The following is a 19,823-nucleotide window of genomic DNA, read 5'->3' as shown; positions in this document are numbered from 1 at the left end:
CAGCAAATCCATGGAAAAAAAAAATTCCCTCGGGAACTTTGGGAATGTTTGAATCCCCATTTTTTTTTTTCCTTTGGGAATTTTCTCATCCCCAATTTTTTGCTCTTTGGAATTTTAACTCCCAAAAATTCCCCGGAGCTGAGCGGGAAAAAAACTGGGATTGGAATTCCGGGATGTGGGAAAAGCTGGAATTTTCCCAAATTTCTCATTATTTTTTTTTTTTCCATCGGAATTTTCATGGAATTCTCGTTTTAATTGGGAATTTCCTTCCTGAAATTCCTGGAATCCAACCCCAGTTCCTGGAATCTCACCTGGAAAATCCAGGAAAATCCTTCTTTGCCAAACTTTTCCCGGAATTTTTTTTCCCTCTTTTTTCCCTTTCCCTGCCCTGGGATTGGTTGGGATTTTGGGAAGGGGAAAACAACGGGAATTCTCTTTTTTTTCCAAGGGTTTTCCAGCCTCTTTTCCATCCTTTTTTCATCTCTTTTCCCTCCCCTTTTCCAAGGATTTTCCCCTCCCTTTCCCAAGGTTTTCCCTCCCCTTTTCCAGGATTTTCCCTCCCTTTTCCCAGGATTTTCCAAGGATTTTTCCTCCCTTTTCCAGGGTTTTTCCCTCCCTTTTCCAAGATTTTCCAAGGATTTTTCTTCCCTTTTCCAAGGATTTTTCCCTCCCCTTTTCCAAGATTTTCCCTCCCTTTTCCAGGATTTTCCCTCCCCTTTTCCAGGGATTTTTCCCTCCCTTTTGCAAGGATTTTCCCTCCCTTTTCCGGGGATTTTCCAAGGATTTTTCCCTCCCTTTCCCAAGATTTTCCAAGGATTTTTCCCTCCCCTTTTCCAGGATTTTCCCTCCCTTTTCCCAGGATATTCCAAGGATTTTCCCTCCCCTTTCCCAAGATTTTCCCTCCCCTTTTCCAGGGATTTTCCCTCCCTTTTCCAAGATTTTCCAAGGATTTTTCCCTCCCTTTCCCAAGGTTTTCCCTCCGTTTCCCAAGGTTTTCCCTCCCCTTTTCCAAGGATTTTCCCTCCCTTTTCCCGGGATTTTCCAGGGATTTTTTCCTCCCTTTTCCAGGATTTTCCCTCCCTTTTCCAGGATTTTCCCTCCCTTTTCCCGTCACCTTTTCCCCTCCTTCCCTGGATTTTTCCCTGGATTTTTCCCTGGATTTTTCCCTGGATTTTTCCCCCCTTTCCCAGCATTTTTAACCCTTTCCTGCCTCCCTTTTCCCACAATATTTCCCCCTCTCCTTCCCAGGATTTTTCCCTCAGAATTTTTCCCACCATTCCCGATATTTTCCTTCCTTTCCCAGAATTTCCCCCCCCTTTTCCCAATATTTTTCCCCCCCTTTCCCAGAATTTTTTCCGTTTCTTTTCCCAATATTTTCCCCCTTTTTCCAGAATTTTATCACCCCCCTTTCCCAGGACTTTCCCATCCTTTTCCCAATATTTTTTTCCCCCCTTTCCCAGAATTTTCCCCCCACTTTTCCCAGGATTTTTTTTCTTTTTTCCCAGAATTTTTTCCCCCTTTTCCCAACTTCTTTCCCTCCATTTCCCAGAATTTTTTCTGTCCCTTTCCCAACATTTTTCCCCCTTTTCCAGAATTTTTTTCCCCCCTTTCCCAAGATTTTTCCCCCCTTTTCCCAGGACTTTTTTCCCCCTTTTCCCAAGATTTTTTTTCCCTTTTCCCAGAATTTTTCCCTCCTTTTTCCCAGATTTTTTCCCCCCCTTTTCCCAGGATTTTTTTTCTTTTTTCCCAGAATTTTTTCCCCCTTTTCCCAATTTTTTTCCTCCATTTCCCAGGATTTTTTCTGTCCCTTTCCCAATATTTTTCCCCCTTTCCCAACATTTTTCCCCCTTTTCCCAGGACTTTTTTCCCCCCTTTCCCAGAATTTTTCCCCCCCTTTTCCCATGATTTTTCCTCCATATCCCAGGACCTTTTTCCCCCCTTTTCCAGAATTTTTCCCCCCCTTTCCCAAGATTTTTTCCCCCTTTTCCCAACTTCTTTTCCTCCATTTCCCAGAATTTTTTCTGTCCCTTTCCCAACATTTTTCCCCCTTTTCCAGAATTTTTTTCCCCCTTTTCCAATATTTTCCCCACCTTTTCCCAGGACTTTTTTCCCCCTTTTCCCAAGATTTTTTTTCCCTTTTCCCAGATTTTTTCCCCCCCTTTTCCCAGGATTTTTTTTCCCTTTTCCCAGAATTTTCCCCCCTTTCCCAGAATTTTTTCCCCCTTTTCCCAGATTTTTTCCCCCTATTTTCCCAGGATTTTTTTTCCCTTTTCCCAGAATTTTTTCCCCCTTTTCCCAACTTTTTTCCCTCCATTTCCCAGAATTTTTCCCCCCCTTTTCCCAATATTTTCCCAATATTTCCCCCCCCTTTTCCCACCATTCCCCCCCTTCCCCATCATTTTTAACCCTTTCCCTCCCCCCTTTCCCCACCACATTCCCCATTTTCTCTCCCTGCCATTTCCCCACCATTCCCAGCGGGATTTTTCCCTCCCATTCCCAGATTTTTTTTAACCCTTTCCCGTCCTTTCCCTCAGTCCCTGACCATGAGCGAGGACTCATGCCGCACCCGCAGCCAGAAACGCGCCCTGGAGCGGGAATCGGAGCCGGAAAATAAAAAACTCAGGATGGAAAAAGGAATTGCGGGATCCGAGCTGGGCTCCGAGGGGGAGATGAAAATCCAATCGGATCCCGGAGCCGGGAAAATCCCGGGAATGCTGAAAAGTTCCGAAGTCAAAGCCACCATCAAAGTGGAGCTGCCGGCCGGGGATGAGCCCGTGGATATGAGCACTTCCAAAGGGTGAGGAATTCCGGGAATTCCGGGAATTTTCTGGGATTGGATCCTGGTTTTTATCGGGATGAGCCCGTGGATATGAGCACTTCCAAAGGGTGAGGAATCCAGGGAATTCCGGGAATTTTCTGGGATTGGATCCCGGTTTTTATCGGGATGTGGCCTGGGATGAGCCTGTGGATATGAGCACTTCCAAAGGGTGAGGAATCCAAGGAATTCCGGGAATTCTGGGGTTTGGATCCTGGTTTTTATCGGGATGTGGCCAGGGTTATGAGCACTTCCAAAGGGTGAGGATAACTCAGAATTCCGGGAATTTTCTGGGATTGGATCCCGGTTTTTATCGGGATGAGTTTGGGGATGAGCCCATGGATATGAGCACTTCCAAAGGGTGAGGAATTCCTGGAATTCCGGGAATTTTCTGGGATTGGATCCTGGTTTTTATCGGGATGAGCCCGTGGATATGAGCACTTCCAAAGGGTGAGGAATTCCGGGAATTCCGGGAATTTTCTGGGTTTGGATCCTGGTTTTTATTGGGATGAGTTTGGATATGAGCACTTCCAAAGGGTGAGGAATCCTTGGAATTCTGGGAATTCTGGGATTGGATCCTGATTTTTATCGGGATGAGCCCGTGGAGATGAGCACTTCCAAAGGGTGAGGATTCCTTGGAATTCCGGGAATTCTGGGGTTTGGATCCTGGTTTTTATTGAGATAAGTTTGGGGATGAGCCCATGGATTTGAGCACTTCCAAAGGGTGAGGAATTCCGGGAATTCCGGGAATTCCGGGGTTTGGATCCCGGTTTTTATCGGGATGAGTTTGGAGATGAGCACTTCCAAAGGGTGAGGAATTCTGGGAATTCCGGGAATTTTCTGGGATTGGATCCCGGTTTTTATCAGGATGAGCCCGTGGATATGAGCACTTCCAAAGGGTGAGGATTCCCTGGAATTCTGGGTTTGGGATTCCCTGGATTTGGGATTCCCTGGATTTGGGGATTCCCTGGATTTGGGAATTCCCTGGATTTGGGATTCCCTGGATTTGGGATTCCCTGGATTTGGGATTCCCTGGATTTGGGATTCCCTGGATCTGGGATTCCCTGGATTTGGGGATTCCCTGGATTGGGATTCCCTGGATTGGGAAATCCCTGGATTTGGGGATTCCCTGGGTTTGGGATTCCCTGGATTTGGGAATTCCCTGGATTTGGGGATTCCCTGGGTTTGGGATTCCCTGGGTTTGGGGATTCCCTGGATTTGGGGATTCCCTGGGTTTGGGATTCCCTGGATTTGGGGATTCCCTGGGTTTGGGATTCCCTGGATTTGGGATTCCCTGGATTTGGGGATTCCCTGGGTTTGGGATTCCCTGGATTTGGGAATTCCCTGGATTTGGGGATTCCCTGGGTTTGGGATTCCCTGGATTTGGGATTCCCTGGATTTGGGATTCCCTGGCTCACTGGGCCCTCTAGAGGACATTCCTGAGCCTTTGGAATTTTCCCGCTCCTGAAGTTCCTGCCTTGGGCCCTTCTCCCAGCGCTGGAATTCCCTGGAAAAGGGAGCGGGAAAAGGCTGGAAAAGCCCTGGAAAAGGGCTGGAAAAACCTTGGAAGAGGAGCTGGAGAAGGGCCAGGAAAAGGAACGGAAAAGGGCTGGAAAATGTCTGGAAAGGGAAGGGAAAAGAGTTTGGAAAGGGCTGGAAAACGCTGGAAAAGGATTGGAATGGCTGGGAAAGGGCTGGGAAAGGCTGGAATCTCTGGGAATGGCTGGGATGATCTCTGGGAATGGCTGGAATCTCTGGGAATGGCTGGAATCTCTGGGAATGACTGGGATGATCTCTGGGAATGGCTGGAATCTCTGGGAATGGCTGGAATCTCTGGGAATGACTGGGATGATCTCTGGGAATGGCTGGAATCTCTGGGAATGGCTGGGATGATCTCTGGGAATGGCTGGAATCTCTGGGAATGGCTGGGATGATCTCTGGGAATGGCTGGAATGATCTCTGGGAATGGCTGGAATCTCTGGGAATGGCTGGAATCTCTGGGAATGGCTGGGATGATCTCTGGGAAGGGGCTGGGATGGTGCCGCGGTTCCTTGAGCTGTTCTGATCTTGTTCCCATTCCCATCCCATTCTCATTCCCACATTCCCATCCCATTCCCAATCCCATCCCATCCCATTCCCATCCCCACATTCCCATCCCCATTCCCACATTCCCATTCCCATGGATCCCATCCCATCCCATCCCATTCCCATTCCCATTCCCATTCCCATTCCCATCCCCATTCCCACATTCCCATCTCATCCCCATTCCCAATCCCATCCCATCCCATTCCCACATTCCCAATCCCATCCCATCCCATCCCATCCCATGGATTCCATCCCATCCCATCCCATCCCATTCCCACATCCCCATCCCATCCCCATCCCATCCCATCCCATTCCCATTCCCATTCCCATCCCCATTCCCACATTCCCATCTCATCCCCATTCCCATTCCCATCCCCATCCCATTCCCAATCCCATCCCCATTCCCATGGATCCCATCCCATTCCCATCCCCAATCCCATCCCATTCCCATCCCATCCCCATTCCCAATCCCATCCCATCCCCATCCCCATTCCCGTTCCTCCGGCAGGGATTCCCGGCGGGATCACCGTGGGGTGTCTCCGGATGTGATCGTTCTGTCGGACACCGAGGCCGGGAGCCCCCGGCTGAACGGGCTGGACCCCGCAGGGCCCCCCCAGCCCGGGCCCGGCCTCCTGGTGAGCCCCGAAATCCGGGAATGGCGGCGGGAATCAGCGGGAATTGGGGGGAATCAGCGGGAATTGGGGGGAATCACTGGGAACCGGGAGGGAATCAGCGGGAATGGCGGCGGGAATCACCGGGAATGGCGGCGGGAATCACGGGGAATCGGGGGGAATCACCGGGAATCGGGGGGAATCACCGGGAATTGGGGGGAATCACCGGGAATGGCAGCGGGAATCACCGGGAATTGGGGGGAATCAGCGGGAATTGGGGGGAATCAGCGGGAATTGGGGGGAATCACCGGGAATGGCGGCGGGAATCACTGGGAATTGGGAGGGAATCACCGGGAATTGGGAGGAATCACCAGGAATATCAGCCTGGAATAACCGGGATTGGGTGGAAATAACTGGGAATATCAGCCTGGAATAACCAGGATTAGATCATTGGGAATAACCTGGGATCAGCCTGGAATAACTGGGAATATCAACCCAGAATAATTGGAATTAGATCGTTGGGAATAACCTGGGATCAGCTTGGAATAACCCAGGACTGGGTGGGAATAAGTGGGATGGAATCATTGGGAATAACCGGGATTGGGTGGGAATAACCAGGAATATCAGCCTGGAATAACTGGGATTGGATGGGAATAACTGGGATTGGGTCATTGGGAATAACCCAGGATTGGGTGGGAATAACCGGGAATATCAGCCTGGAATAACCCAGGACTGGGTGGGAATATCAGCGTGGAATAACTGGGATCGGCTGGGAAAACCCGGGATGGAATCATTGGGAATCACCGGGATCGGGTGGGAATCACCGGGAATACCCGGGATGGAATCTCCGGGATCGGGTGGGAATACCCGGGATGGAATCATTGGGAATCACCGGGAATACCCGGGATGGAATCAGCGGGATCGGGTGGGAATACGCGGGATGGAATCACCGGGATCGGGTGGGAATACCCGGGATGGAATCATTGGGAATCACCGGGAATACCCGGGATGGAATCTCCGGGATCGGGTGGGAATACCCGGGATGGAATCTCCGGGATCGGGTGGGAATACCCGGGATGGAATCAGCGGGATCGGGTGGGAATCACCGGGAATACCCGGGATGGAATCAGCGGGATCGGGTGGGAATCACCGGGAATACCCGGGATGGAATCATCGGGATCGGGTGGGAATACCCGGGATGGAATCACCGGGATCGGGTGGGAATAACCGGGATGGAATCATTGGGAATCACCGGGAATACCCGGGATGGAATCAGCGGGATCGGGTGGGAATCACCGGGAATACCCGGGATGGAATCAGCGGGATCGGGTGGGAATCACCGGGAATACCCGGGATGGAATCAGCGGGATCGGGTGGGAATCACCGGGAATACCCGGGATGGAATCATTGGGATCGGGTGGGAATCACTGGGAATACCCGGGATGGAATCAGCGGGATCGGGTGGGAATCACCGGGATGGAATCATTGGGAATCACCGGGAATACCCGGGATGGAATCATTGGGAATCACCGGGAATACCCGGGATGGAATCACCTCCGGTGCTGCGGGAATTCTCACCGTGCCGTGTCTCCGCTCTCTGCCGCGGGTTTGTGGTTTTCCCGGGTTTCCAGCGGAGCCCGGAGCAGCGGGAGCGCCTGATCCGGCAGCTGCAGGAGGAGCTGCGCCTGGAGGAGGCCAAGCTGGTGCTGCTCAAGAAACTGAGGCAGAGCCAGAGCCAGAAGGAAGCGCCCGCGCCCAAGGTGGGAATTCCCGCTTTTCCCGGGATTCCGCGGCTCTTAGCCCGGGATTTCACTGCTGTTGTTCTTTTCCTGGGATTTTGTGGTTTTTTCTGGGATTTTGTGGCTTTTCCTGGGATTTTATAGCCATTTTCTGGGATTTTTTAGCCTTTTTTCTGGATTTTTTACCCCTTTTCCCGGGATTTTTTACCCCTTTTCCCGGGATTCCATGGCTCTTATCCCGGGATTTCACTGCTCTTGTTCTTTTCCTGGGATTTCGTGGCTTTTCCTGGGATTTTACAGCCATTTCCTGGGATTTTACAGCCATTTTCTGGGATATTTTAGCATTTTTCCTGGATTTTTTACCCCTTTTCCCAGGATTTTACTGCTCTTATCCCGGGATTTCACTGCTGTTGTTCTTTTCCTGGGATTTCATGGCTTTTCCTGGGATTTCATGGATTTTCCTGGGATTTTACAGCCATTTTCTGGGGTTTTTATTCCTTTTCTGTGATTTTTTTACCCCTTTTCCCGGGATTCCACAGCTCTTATCCCAGGATTCCATGGCTCTTATCCCGGGATTTCACTGCTGTTGTTCTTTTCCTGGGATTTCATGGCTTTTCCTGGGATTTCGTGGCTTTTCCTGGGATTTTACAGCCATTTTCTGGGATTTTTATCCCTTTTCTTTGATTTTTTTAGCATTTTTTCTGGATTTTTTACCCCTTTTCCCGGGATTTCACTGCTGTTGTTCTTTTCCTGGGATTTCATGGCTTTTTCTGGGATTTCATGGCTTTTCCTGGGATTTTACAGCCATTTTCTGGGATTTTTTAACCTTTTTTCTGGATTTTTTACCCCTTTTCCTGGGATTTTTTGCCCCTTATCCCGGGATTTCACTGCTCTTATCCCAGGATTTCACTGCTGTTGTTCTTTTCCTGGGATTTTGTGGTTTTTCCTGGGATTTCGTGGCATTTCCTGGGATTTTACAGCACTTTTCTGGGATTTTTATCCCTTTTCTTTGATTTTTTTAGCATTTTTTCTGGATTTTTTACCCCTTTTCCTGGGATTTTACTGCTCTTTTCCCGGGATTTCACTGCTGTTGTTCTTTTCCTGGGATTTCATGGCTTTTCCTGGGATTTTACAGCCATTTTCTGGGATATTTTAGCATTTTTTCTGGATTTTTTACCCCTTTTCCTGGGATTTTTTTATCCCTTTTCCCAGGATTTCACTGCTCTTTTCCCAAGATTTTTAATTCCCTTTTCCTGGGAATTTTGAACTCTTTTTTCCCAGGATTTCTCAACTCTTGCTGTGTCCCCTTTCCCGGGATTTTCCTGGGATTTTCCCGCCAATTCCCGGGAATTTCTCCCGAATTTCTCAACATCCCAAGGATTTTCCCCGATTTTTTTTGTCCTGGAATTCTGGGAATCCTGAGGTCCCAAATTCCTGAAGATTTTCCTACGGATTCCTGAGAATTTTTCTGTGAATTCCCAAGGATTCTCCCAATAATTCCCAGGGATTTTCCCTCTCATTCCCAGGGATTTTCTCTCTGATTCCCAAGGATTTTTCTATGAATTCCCAAGGATTTTCCCACTGATTCCTGAGGATTTTTCTGTGATCTCCCAAGGATTTTCCCTCTAATTCCCAAGGATTCCACTCTAATTCCCAAGGATTCCACTCTAATTCCCAAGGATTTTTCTGTGAATTCCCAAGGATTTTTCTGTGATCTCCCAAGGATTTTTCCCTCTATTCCCAAGGATTCTCCTCTAATTCCCAAAGACTTTCCCACTGATTCCCAAGGATTTTTCTGTGAATTCCCAAGATCTTTCCCTCTATTCCCAAAGATTCTCCTCTAATTCCCAAGGATTTTTCTGTGAATTCCCAAAAACTTCCCCTCTATTCCCAAAAACTTCCCCTCTATTCCCAAAAACTTCCCCTCTATTCCCAAGAACTTTCCCTCTCATTCCCAAGGATTCTCCTCTCATTCCCAAGGATTTTCCCTCTATTCCCAAGGATTCTCCTCTCATTCCCAAAGACTTTCTCACTGATTCCCAAAGATTCTCCTCTGATTCCCAAGGATTTTCTCTTTAATTCCCAAGGATTTTTCTGTCAATTCCCAAGAACTTTCCCTCTCATTCCCAAAGATTCTCCTCTCATTCCCAAGGATTTTTCTGTGAATTCCCAAAAACTTCCCCTCTAATTCCCAAGGATTCTCCTCTAATTCCCAAAGACTTTCCCTCTGATTCCCAAGGATTTTTCTGTGAATTCCCAAGGATTCTCCTTTCATTCCCAAGGATTTTCCCTCTCATTCCCAAGAACTTTCCCTCTATTCCCAACGATTCTCCTCTAATTCCCAAAGACTTTCCCACTGATTCCCAAAGATTCTCCTCTCACTCCCAAGGATTCTCCTCTCACTCCCAAGGATTTTTCTGTGAATTCCCAAGGATTTTCCCTCTATCCCTGAGGATTTTTCCTCTCATTCCCAAGAATTTTTCTGTCAATTCCCAAGAACTTTCCCTCTGTTCCCAAAGATTCTCCTCTCATTCCCAAGGATTTTTCTGTGAATTCCCAAGGATTTTCCCTTTATTCCCAAGGATTTTCCTCTAATTCCCAAAGACTTTCCCACTGATTCCCAAAGATTCTCCTCTGATTCCCAAGGATTTTCTCTTTAATTCCCAAGGATTTTTCTGTGAATTCCCAAAAACTTTCCCTCTATTCCCAAGGATTCTCCTCTCATTCCCAAGGATTTTCCCACTGATTCCCAAGGATTTTTCTGCGAATTCCCAAGAATTTTCCCTCCGTTCCTGAGGATTTTCCCTCTCATTCCCAAGGATTTTCTCTCTGATTCCCAAGAACTTTCCCTCTATTCCCAAGGATTCTCCTCTAATTCCCAAGGATTTTCCCTCTATTCCCAAGGATTTTTCTGTGATCTCCCAAGGATTTTCCCTCTATCCCTGAGGATTTTCCCTCTCATTCCCAAGGATTTTTCTGTGATCTCCCAAGAACTTTCCCTCTATTCCCAACGATTCTTCTCTAATTCCCAAAGACTTTCTCACTGATTCCCAAAGATTCTCCTCTCATTCCCAAGGATTCTCCTCTCATTCCCAAGGATTTTCTCTTTAATTTCCAAGAATTTTTCTGTGAATTCCTAAAATTTCTCTATTCCCAAGAACTTTTCCTCTATTCCCAAGAACTTTTTCTCTATTCCCAAGGATTCTCCTCTCATTCCCAAGGATTTTTCTGTGAATTCCCAAGGATTTTCCCTTTATTCCCAAAGATTCTCCTCTAATTCCCAAAGACTTTCCCTCTAATTCCCAAGGATTCTCCTCTCATTCCCAAGGATTTTCTCTTTAATTCCCAAGGATTTTTCTGTGAATTCCCAAGGATTCTCCTTTCATTCCCAAGGATTTTTCTGTCAATTCCCAAAAGCTTTCCCTCTATTCCCAACGATTCTCCTCTAATTCCCAAGGATTCTCCTCTCATTCCCAAGGATTTTTCCTCTGATTCCCAAGGATTTTTCTGTGAATTCCCAAGGATTTTCCCTCTATCCCTGAGGATTTTCCCTCTCATTCCCAAAGATTTTCTCACTGATTCCCAAGGATTTTCCCTCTGATTCCCAAGAACTTTCCCTCTATTCCCAAGAACTTTCCCTCTATTCCCAAGGATTCTCCTCTCATTCCCAAGGATTTTCTCTTTGATTCCCAAGGATTTTTCTGTGAATTCCCAAGAACTTTCCCTCTATTCCCAAGGATTCTCCTGTGATTCCCGAACCCCCTCCTCTCTCAGGTCCGGGAGGAGGAGCCGGATCCCTTCCCGAGCTTTTCCCGCTCTCTATTCCCGCTTTTCCAGCCTCATCCCGCCTCTCTCTTTCCGCTTTTGCCTTTTTCCAGCTTTCCTCGGCTCCCTCTGGAAGCGCCGCGGCCGCGCCCCCGCCCCTCCTGCGGGGCCCTCAGGCTGCTCCCGCTGGGAAAACTTCCCTCCAGGTCAGTGGGAGCCGGGAAAATCCCGGGAAATCCTGGGAAATCCCGGGAAATCCCGGGAAATCCCGGGAAAATCCTGGAAAATCCCGGGAAATCCCGGGAAATCCCAGGAAAATCCCGGGAAATCTCGGGAAAATCCTGGAAAATCCCGGGAAATCCCGGGAAATCCCCTGGAAAATCCCAGGAAATCCCGGGAAAATCCTGGAAAATCCCGGGAAATCCCTGGGAAATCCCCTGGAAAATCCCGGGAAATCCCGGGAAATCCCCTGGAAAATCCCAGGAAATCCCGGGAAATCCTGGAAAATCCCGGGAAATCCCGGGAAATCCCGGGAAATCCCCTGGAAATCCCCTGGAAAATCCCGGGAAATCCCGGGAAATCCGGGAAAATCCCGGGAAATCCCGGGAAATCCCGGGAAATTCTGGAAAATCCTGGGAAATCCCGGGAAATCCCGGGAAAATCCTGGGAAATCCCGGGAAATCCTGGAAAATCCCCGGGGAAATCCCGGGAAATCCCGGGAAATCCCGGGAAAATCCTGGAAAATCCCGGGAAATCCCGGGAAATCCCCTGGAAAATCCCAGGAAATCCCGGGAAATCCCGGGAAAATCCTGGAAAATCCTGGAAAATCCCGGGAAATCCCCTGGAAAATCCCGGGAAGTGCCCAGCTCCCACGGGTTTTAGGGATAAGGGAAAAGGGGGGGATGGGAGAGAGGGGATCGATGATCCCGGTGGTGCCTTTGGAAAAGGGGGAATTGGTTCTGGAATTGTTGAGGGAATCCTGGGATTTTCCTGTGAGGGAATTCCTGGATTTTCTTTGATGGAATCCTGGGATTTTCCTGTGAGAGAATTCCTGGATTTCCTCTGGAATTGTTGAGGGAATTCCTGGATTTTCTGTGAAGGAATCCCAGAATTCTCCAGAATTGCTGAGGGGAATCCTGGGATTTTCCTCAAAGGAATCCTGGGGTTTTCCTGGGAGGGAATTCCTGGATTTCCTCTGGAATTGTTGAGAGAATTCCTGGATTTCCTCTGAATTGTTGAGGGAATCCCGGGATTTTCTGTGATGGAATCCTGGGATTTTCCCATGATGGAATTCCAGAATTTCCTATGGAATTGCTGAAGGAATCCCGGGATTTTCCTGTGAGGGAATTCCTGGATTTCCTCTGGAATTGTTGAGGGAATCCTGGGATTTTCTTTGAAGGAATCCTGGGATTTTCCCAAGAGGGAATTCCTGGATTTCCTCTGGAATTGCTGAAGGAATCCCGGGATTTTCCTCAAAGGAATCCCAGGATTTTCCAGGAGGGAATTCCTGGATTTTCTTTGAAGGAATCCTGGGATTTTCCAGGAGGGAATTCCTGGATTTTCTCTGGAATTGTCAAGGGAATCCCAGGATTTTCTTTGAAGGAATCCCAGGATTTTCCCACCAGGGAATTCCTGGATTTTCTTTGAAGGAATCCCAGGATTTTCCCATGATGGAATCCCTGGATTTCCTCTGGAATCGCTCAGGGAATCCCAGGATTCTCTTTGATCCCATTCCAGGCTGAGATAAATCCTGGGAATCCTCAGGGAAGGAAAATCCCGGAATCCATGGGAAGGAATCACCCCTGGAATTCAGAATTTTGGGATTAGAACATTCCTGCTTTTTTTTCCCTCGGGATAAAGGAATTCAAATTCCCAAACTGCTCCAGCACGAGGAATTTTCCCTGGAAAAGGGTTTGGAAAAGGCCTGGAATTCCAGAGGGAAGGGAGGGATTCCCAAATCCGGAGGTGCCGGAATCTTTTCCAGAGGATCCGGGAAACCTTTGGGGAATCTCGGAGTAAATCCCAAAAATCCTGTGGAATTTTGGGAGGAATTAACCCCGAGAGAGGAGAAATTCCAGAGGGAGGAGCTGAGGAATTCCCTGGGAATGGGAAGGAAATTCCCAACATCCCAAATCCAGGGGGAGGATGAGGAGGGAAAGGACAAACCCCGGGAATGTTTGGAATTCCGGATCAGAATCCCGGGAATCCTCGAGCAGCAGCTTTTCCAAACTTTCTCCTCACTCCTTTCCCTTTTCCATCATTTTTCCAGAATTTTTTCTTCCCTCTTCCATTTTTTTCATCTTTTTTTTTATTTTTTTTTCCTTTCCCAGGATTTTTCCCAAGTTTTTTCTTCCTTCCTCCTTTTTTTTTTCCTGCTTTTCTTTTCCCTCCTCAAATCCCAACATTCCCATTACCCATTCCCACCATTCCAAACACGATTTCCCCCCAATTTTCCCAATTTTTCCCTATTTTCTCCCACTTTCCCCACATTTTTTTCTCATTTTCCCAATTTGTTCCCAACTCCCCCCAATTTTTTCCATTTCTTCCCATTTTCTCCTGATTTTCCCTCCATTTTTCCCAATTTTCTCCCCATTTCCCCCTATTTTTCCCATTTTCCCCCTATTTTTTCAATTTCTTCCCATTTTTCCCATTTTCTCTCAATTTCCCCCCTATTTTTCCCATTTTCCCCTCATTTTTCCCTATTTTTCCCACATTTTCCCATTTTTCCCTTATCTTTCCCACATTTCCCCCCAATTCTCCCCATTTTTCCCCATTTTTCCCCATTTTCCCCCAATTTTTCCCATTTTTCCCTCATTTCTCCACATTTTCCCCTCATTTTTCCCCATTTTTTCCAACATTTTTTCCCACTTTTCCCATCTTTCCCACATTTCCCCCCATTTTTTCCCATTTCTTCCCATTTTTCCCATTTTCTCCCAATTTTCCCCCATTTTTTCCCCATTTCCCCCCATTTTTTCCCATTTTCCCCCATTTTTCCCCATTTTTTTCCCATTTTTCCCCATTTTTTCCCATTTCTTCCCATTTTTCCCATTTTCTCCCAATTTTCCCCCCATTTTTCCCTCATTTCTCCATATTTTCCCCTCATTTTTTTCCCATTTATTCCCCATTTTTCCCCATTTATTCCCATTTTCCCCCATTTTTTCCCATTTTTTCCCATTATTTTCCCATTTCCCCCATTTTTTCCCATTTCTTCCCATTTTTCCCATTTTTTCCCATTTTCCCCCCATTTTTCCCCCATTTCTTCACATTTTCCCCCCATTTTTCCCACATTTTCCTCCCATTTTTTCCCATTTTTCCCCATTTCCCCCCATTTTCCCCCATTTTTCCCATTTTCTCCCAATTTTCCCCCCATTTTTCCCTCATTTCTCCACATTTTCCCCTCATTTTTTTCCCATTTTCCCCCAATTTTTCCCATTTTTCCCTCATTTCTCCACATTTTCCCCCCATTTTTTCCCATTTTTCCCCATTTCCCCCCATTTCCCCCATTTTTTCCCATTTCCCCCATTTTTTCCCATTTTCCCCCATTTTTCCCATTTCCTCCCAATTTTCCTTTCATTTTTCCCTCATTTCTCCACATTTTCCCCTCATTTTTTCCCATTTTTTCCCCATTTTTCCCCATTTTTTCCCCATTTTTCCCCATTTTTTCCCATTTTCCCCCATTTTTTCCCCATTTTTCCCCATTTTTCCCCATTTTCCCCATTTTTTCCCATTTCTTCCCATTTTTCCCATTTCCTCCCAATTTTCCCCCCATTTTTCCCTCATTTCTCCACATTTTCCCCTCATTTTTTCCCCATTTTTCCCCATTTTCCCCATTTTTTCCCCATTTTCCCCCATTTTTTCCCCATTTTTCCCATTATTTTCCCCATTTCCCCCCATTTTTTCCCATTTCTTCCCAATTTTCCCTTCATTTTTCCCTCATTTCTCCACATTTTCCCCTCATTTTTTCCCATTTTTTCCCCATTTTTCCCCATTTTTTCCCCATTTTTCCCATTATTCCCCCATTCCCCCCCCTTCCCCCCATCCCTCCCCCTCCCCCCCTGCACTCCCAGCATTCCCAGATTCCTGCTGACGCCTTTTCCCGTTTTTCCAGCCCTCTTCCAGCCGCATTCCGGGCTCTGGGATTCCCCCTCCGCTGCTCCGGGGGGGCCAAGCGGCCACGGCCAAGTTGGGATCTCAGCAGAGCCCCCAGATCGTGATGCCCCCCCTGGTCCGAGGGGCCCAGGTGAGCTTTTCCCACTTTTTTCCCACTTTTTTCCCACTTTTTTCCCACTTTTTCCCCCTTTTTCCCCATTTTTTCCCCCTTTTTTCCCATTTTTTCCCCATTTTTTCCCGCTTTTCCCATCCCAGGAAAAAATTCAGGATCTCCCCCCCCCTTGGTTCAGACACCCTGTGGAATTCCAGGGATAACAGCGAGGTTTCCTGGGATTTTTGGGCTTTGTTTGTGTCATTCCAGGGTTTCTTTGGCTTTGTGCCTTTTGATTCCCACTTTTCCATGGATTCCCAATCTCCTTTTCCGTGTTTTCCCTGCAAATCCAGTCCAAAACTTTGGGATTTGGGGCTGGAATGCTCAGGGTGCTCCTTGTCCCGTGGTTTGGAGGGAAAGGGAAGAACATTCCTGGGTTTGTTTTCCTTCTCTCCTGGCTCATTCCCACTTTTCCATGGATTCCCAACCCCCTTTTCCGTGTTTTCCATGCAAATCCAATCAGAAATGTGGGAATTTGGGGCTGGAATGCTCAGGGCACTTCTTGTCCTGTGGGAAAAGGGAAAGATGGAGGGAGAAGGAAAACCATTCCTGGGTTTATTTCCTTCTCTCCTGGCTCATTCCCACTTTTGCATGGTTTCCCAACCCCCTTTTCCATGTTTTCCATACAAATCCACTCAGAAATGTGGGAATGTGGGGCTGGAATGCTCAGGGCTTTTCCTGTCCCCTGATCCTTGAGGGGAAGGGAAAGATGGAGGGAAAGGGAAGAACATTCCTGGATTTATTTCCTTCGTGCCTGGCTCATTCCCACTTTCCCACGCTTTTCCCACTCTTTTTTCCGTGTTTTCCCAGCAAATCCAGTCCAAAACTTTGGGATTTGGGGCTGGAATGCTCAGGGCTTTTCCTGTCCCCTGATCCTTGAGGGGAAGATGGAGGGAGAGAGAAAAATGGAGGGAAAGGGAAAGATGGAGGGAAAGGGAAAACCATTCCTGAGTTTATTTCCTTCTCTCCTGGCTCATTCCCACTTTTGCATGGATTCCCAACCCCCTTTTCCATGTTTTCCATACAAATCCACTCAGAAATGTGGGAATGTGGGGCTGGAATGCTCAGGGCTTTTCTTGTCCCTTAATCCTTGAGGGGAAGGGAAAGATGGAGGGAGAGGGAAGAACATTCCTGGATTTATTTCCTTCACTCCTGGCTCATTCCCACTTTCCCACGCTTTTCCCACTCTTTTTTCCATGTGTTCCCAGCAAATCCAGTCCAAAACTTTGGGATTTGGGGCTGGAATGCTCAGGGCACTTCTTGTCCCTTGATCCTTGAGGGGAAGGGAAAGATGGAGGGAGAGGGAAGAACATTCCTGGGTTTATTTCCTTCTCTCCTGGCTCATTCCCACTTTCCCAAACACTTTTCCATGTTTTCCATACAAATCCACTCAGAAATGTGGGAATGTGGGGCTGGAATGCTCAGGGCTTTTCTTGTACCTTGAGCCTTGAAGGAAAGTTGGAGGGAGAGGGAAAGATGGAGGGAAAGGGAAAACCATTCCTGAGTTTATTTCCTTCTCTCCTGGCTCATTCCCACTTTTGCATGGATTCCCAACCCCCTTTTCCATGTTTTCCATACAAATCCACTCAGAAATGTGGGAATGTGGGGCTGGAATGCTCAGGGCTTTTCTTGTGCCCTGATCCTTGAGGGAAAGATGGAGAGTGAGGGAAAAATGGAGGGAAAGGGAAAGATGGAGGGAAAGGGAAAACCATTCCTGGGTTTATTTCCTTTGTGCCTGGCTCATTCCCACTTTCCCAAACACTTTTCCATGTTTTCCATACAAATCCACTCAGAAATGTGGGAATGTGGGGCTGGAATGCTCAGGGCACTTCTTGTACCTTGAGCCTTGAGGGGAAGGGAAAGATAGAGTGAGAGGGAAGAACATTCCTGGGTTTATTTTCCTTCACTCCTGACTCATTCCCACTTTCCCAAACACTTTTCCATGTTTTCCCAGCAAATCCAGTCCAAAACTTTGGGATTTGGAGCTGGAATGCTCAGGGTGCTCCTTGTCCCTTAATCCTTGAGGGGAAGGGAAAGATGGAGGGAGAGGGAAGAACATTCCTGGGTTTATTTCCTTCACTCCTGGCTCATTCCCACTTTCCCACACTTTTCCCACTCTTTTTTCCGTGTGTTCCCAGCAAATCCAGTCCAAAACTTTGGGATTTGGGGCTGGAATGCTCAGGGCACTTCTTGTCCCCTGATCCTTGAGGGAAAAGATGGAGGGAGAGGGAAGAACATTCCTGGGTTTGTTTTCCTTCACTCCTGGCTCATTCCCACTTTCCCAAACACTTTTCCATGTTTTCCCAGCAAATCCAGTCCAAAACTTTGGGATTTGGGGCTGGAATGCTCAGGGCTTTTCCTGTCCCCTGATCCTTGAGGGAAAGATGGAGAGAGAGGGAAAAATGGAGGGAAAGGGAAAGATGGAGGGAAAGGGAAAACCATTCCTGAGTTTATTTCCTTCACACCTGATTCATTCCCACTTTCCCACGCTTTTCCCGCTCTTTTTTCCGTGTGTTCCCAGCAAATCCACACGATCCGGCAGCACTCGAGCTCGGGGCCGCCGCCGCTGCTGCTGGCGCCGCGCGCCTCGGTGCCCTCGGTGCAGCTGCAGGGCCAGAGGATCATCCAGCAGGGGCTGATCCGCGTGGCCAACGTGCCCAGCGCCAGCCTGCTCGTCAACATCCCGCAGGTGGGGAGCTGGGAATGCCGGGAATGCCATCGGGAATTCCATCGGGAATGCCGGGAATTCCATCAGGAATGCCGGGAATGCCATCGGGAATGGGGTGGGAATGGACATCCCGCAGGTGGGGTGCTGGGAATGCCGGGAATGCCATTGGGAATGCCGGGAATTCCATCGGGAATGCCGGGAATTCCATCGGGAATGGGGTGGGAATGGACATCCTGCAGGTGGGGAGCTGGGAATGCCAGGAATTCCATCGGGAATGGGGTGGGAATGGGGTGGGAATGGGGTGGGAATGGGTAATACCGGCCTGCATCCCGCAGGTGGGGAGCTGGGAATGCCAGGAATTCCATCGGGAATTCCATCGGGAATGGGGTGGGAATGGACATCCCGCAGATGGGGAGCTGGGAATGCTGGGAATTCCGGGAATTCCATCGGGAATGGGGTGGGAATGGGTAATACCAGCCTGCATCCCGCAGGTGGGGAGCTGGGAATGCCGGGAATTCCATCGGGAATTCCATTGGGAATGGAGTGGGAATGGCAGGGTCACCTTGTTGTTGTCCCGCTCTTTCTGCTGGAGGTGGATGGGGATGGGGATGGGGATGGAGATGGAGATGGGGATAGGGCAAGCGGGCCTGGCACCCAAAAATCCTCCAGTCCCAAAAATCTTCCAATCCCAAAGGTCCTCCAACGCTTCCTGGTGGAACCCACCCCCACTGATTCCCAATGATCCAAATGATGCCGTTCCCTGATTCCCAATGATCCCATTCCCATCTCTCCACAGGCATCCCCCACATCCCTGAAGGGCTCAGGGCTCCCCTCAGGCCCCTCAGGCCTGGCCCTGGCAAGCAGCACGGTGTTGGTGGGCCATGGCACACATGGATCCCATTCCAAATGATCCAAATAATCCCATTCCAAATAATCCCAATGATCCCATTCCAAATAATCCCAATGATCCCATTCCCATCTCTCCACAGGCATCCCCCACATCCCTGAAGGGCTCAGGTGTCCCCTCAGGCCCATCCCCGGCGGGCGGCACGGCGCTGGCGGGCACCGGCGAGGCTCCGGGCACACATGGATCCCATTCCCAATGATCCAAATAATCCCAATAATCCCATTCCCATCTCTCCACAGGCATCCCCCACATCCCTGAAGGGCTCAGGTGTCCCCTCAGGCCCATCCCCGGCGGGCGGCATGGCGCTGGCGGGCACCGGCGAGGCTCCGGGCACACATGGATCCCATTCCCAATGATCCAAATAATCCCAATAATCCAAATAATCCCATTCCCATCTCTCCACAGGCATCCCCCACATCCCTGAAGGGCTCAGGTGTCCCCTCAGGCCCCTCAGGCCCATCCCCGGCGGGCGGCACGGCGCTGGCGGGCACCGGCGAGGCTCCGGGCACACATGGATCCCATTCCCAATGATCCAAATAACCCAAATAACCCCAATGATCGCATTCCCATCTCTTTCCAGGCATCCCCCACATCCCTGAAGGGCTCAGGTGTCCCCTCAGGCCCCTCAGGCCCATCCCCGGCGGGCGGCACGGCGCTGGCGGGCACCGGCGAGGCTCCGGGCAGCCGGCAGGCCGCGGCCAAGCTGGCGCTGCGCAAGCAGCTGGAGAAAACGCTGCTGGAGATCCCCCCGCCCAAACCTCCCGCCCCAGAGATGAATTTCCTGCCCAGCGCCGCCAACAACGAGTTCATTTACCTGGTGGGGCTGGAGGAGGTGGTGCAGAACCTGCTGGAGACTCAAGGTGAGCTCAGAGAGGGGATAAGCCGGGTTTAAAGGTGGTGGGGTGAGGTGAAGATGTGGAAATGAGGGGTTTGAAGCTCAGAGGAATCATTGAAACTACAGAGAAATCATTG

General features: G+C 48.9%; 1 protein-coding gene across 7 annotated transcripts in view; it reads left to right on the top strand.

The window, feature by feature from the left end:
- The window catches only part of GATAD2A (GATA zinc finger domain containing 2A), a 49,266-nt gene that overhangs the window by 19,677 nt on the left and 9,766 nt on the right, over positions 1-19,823 (top strand). For 4 of the 7 annotated variants that reach the window (XM_086862528.1, XM_086862529.1, XM_086862530.1 and 1 more), the window contains exons 3-9: positions 2,535-2,797; positions 5,409-5,535; positions 7,143-7,271; positions 11,129-11,221; positions 15,124-15,255; positions 17,798-17,965; positions 19,432-19,711. In XM_086862528.1, coding sequence (XP_086718654.1) covers positions 2,544-2,797; positions 5,409-5,535; positions 7,143-7,271; positions 11,129-11,221; positions 15,124-15,255; positions 17,798-17,965; positions 19,432-19,711 — 1,183 coding nt within the window. In that variant the 5' untranslated portion in view covers positions 2,535-2,543. Of the gene's footprint in view, positions 1-2,534; positions 2,798-3,668; positions 3,715-5,408; positions 5,536-7,142; positions 7,272-11,128; positions 11,222-15,123; positions 15,256-17,797; positions 17,966-19,431; positions 19,712-19,823 lie in introns of those variants that run through there. The other 3 variants (XM_086862532.1, XM_086862533.1, XM_086862534.1) reach the window with 2 other exon arrangements.

This window comes from Cyanistes caeruleus, chromosome 25 (assembly GCF_971803275.1).
Source record: "Cyanistes caeruleus chromosome 25, bCyaCae1.hap1.1, whole genome shotgun sequence".
Lineage (NCBI taxonomy): Eukaryota > Metazoa > Chordata > Aves > Passeriformes > Paridae > Cyanistes > Cyanistes caeruleus.
The sequence above is the reverse complement of the archived record's forward strand: the minus strand, read 5'-3'. Positions and strand labels throughout refer to the sequence as shown.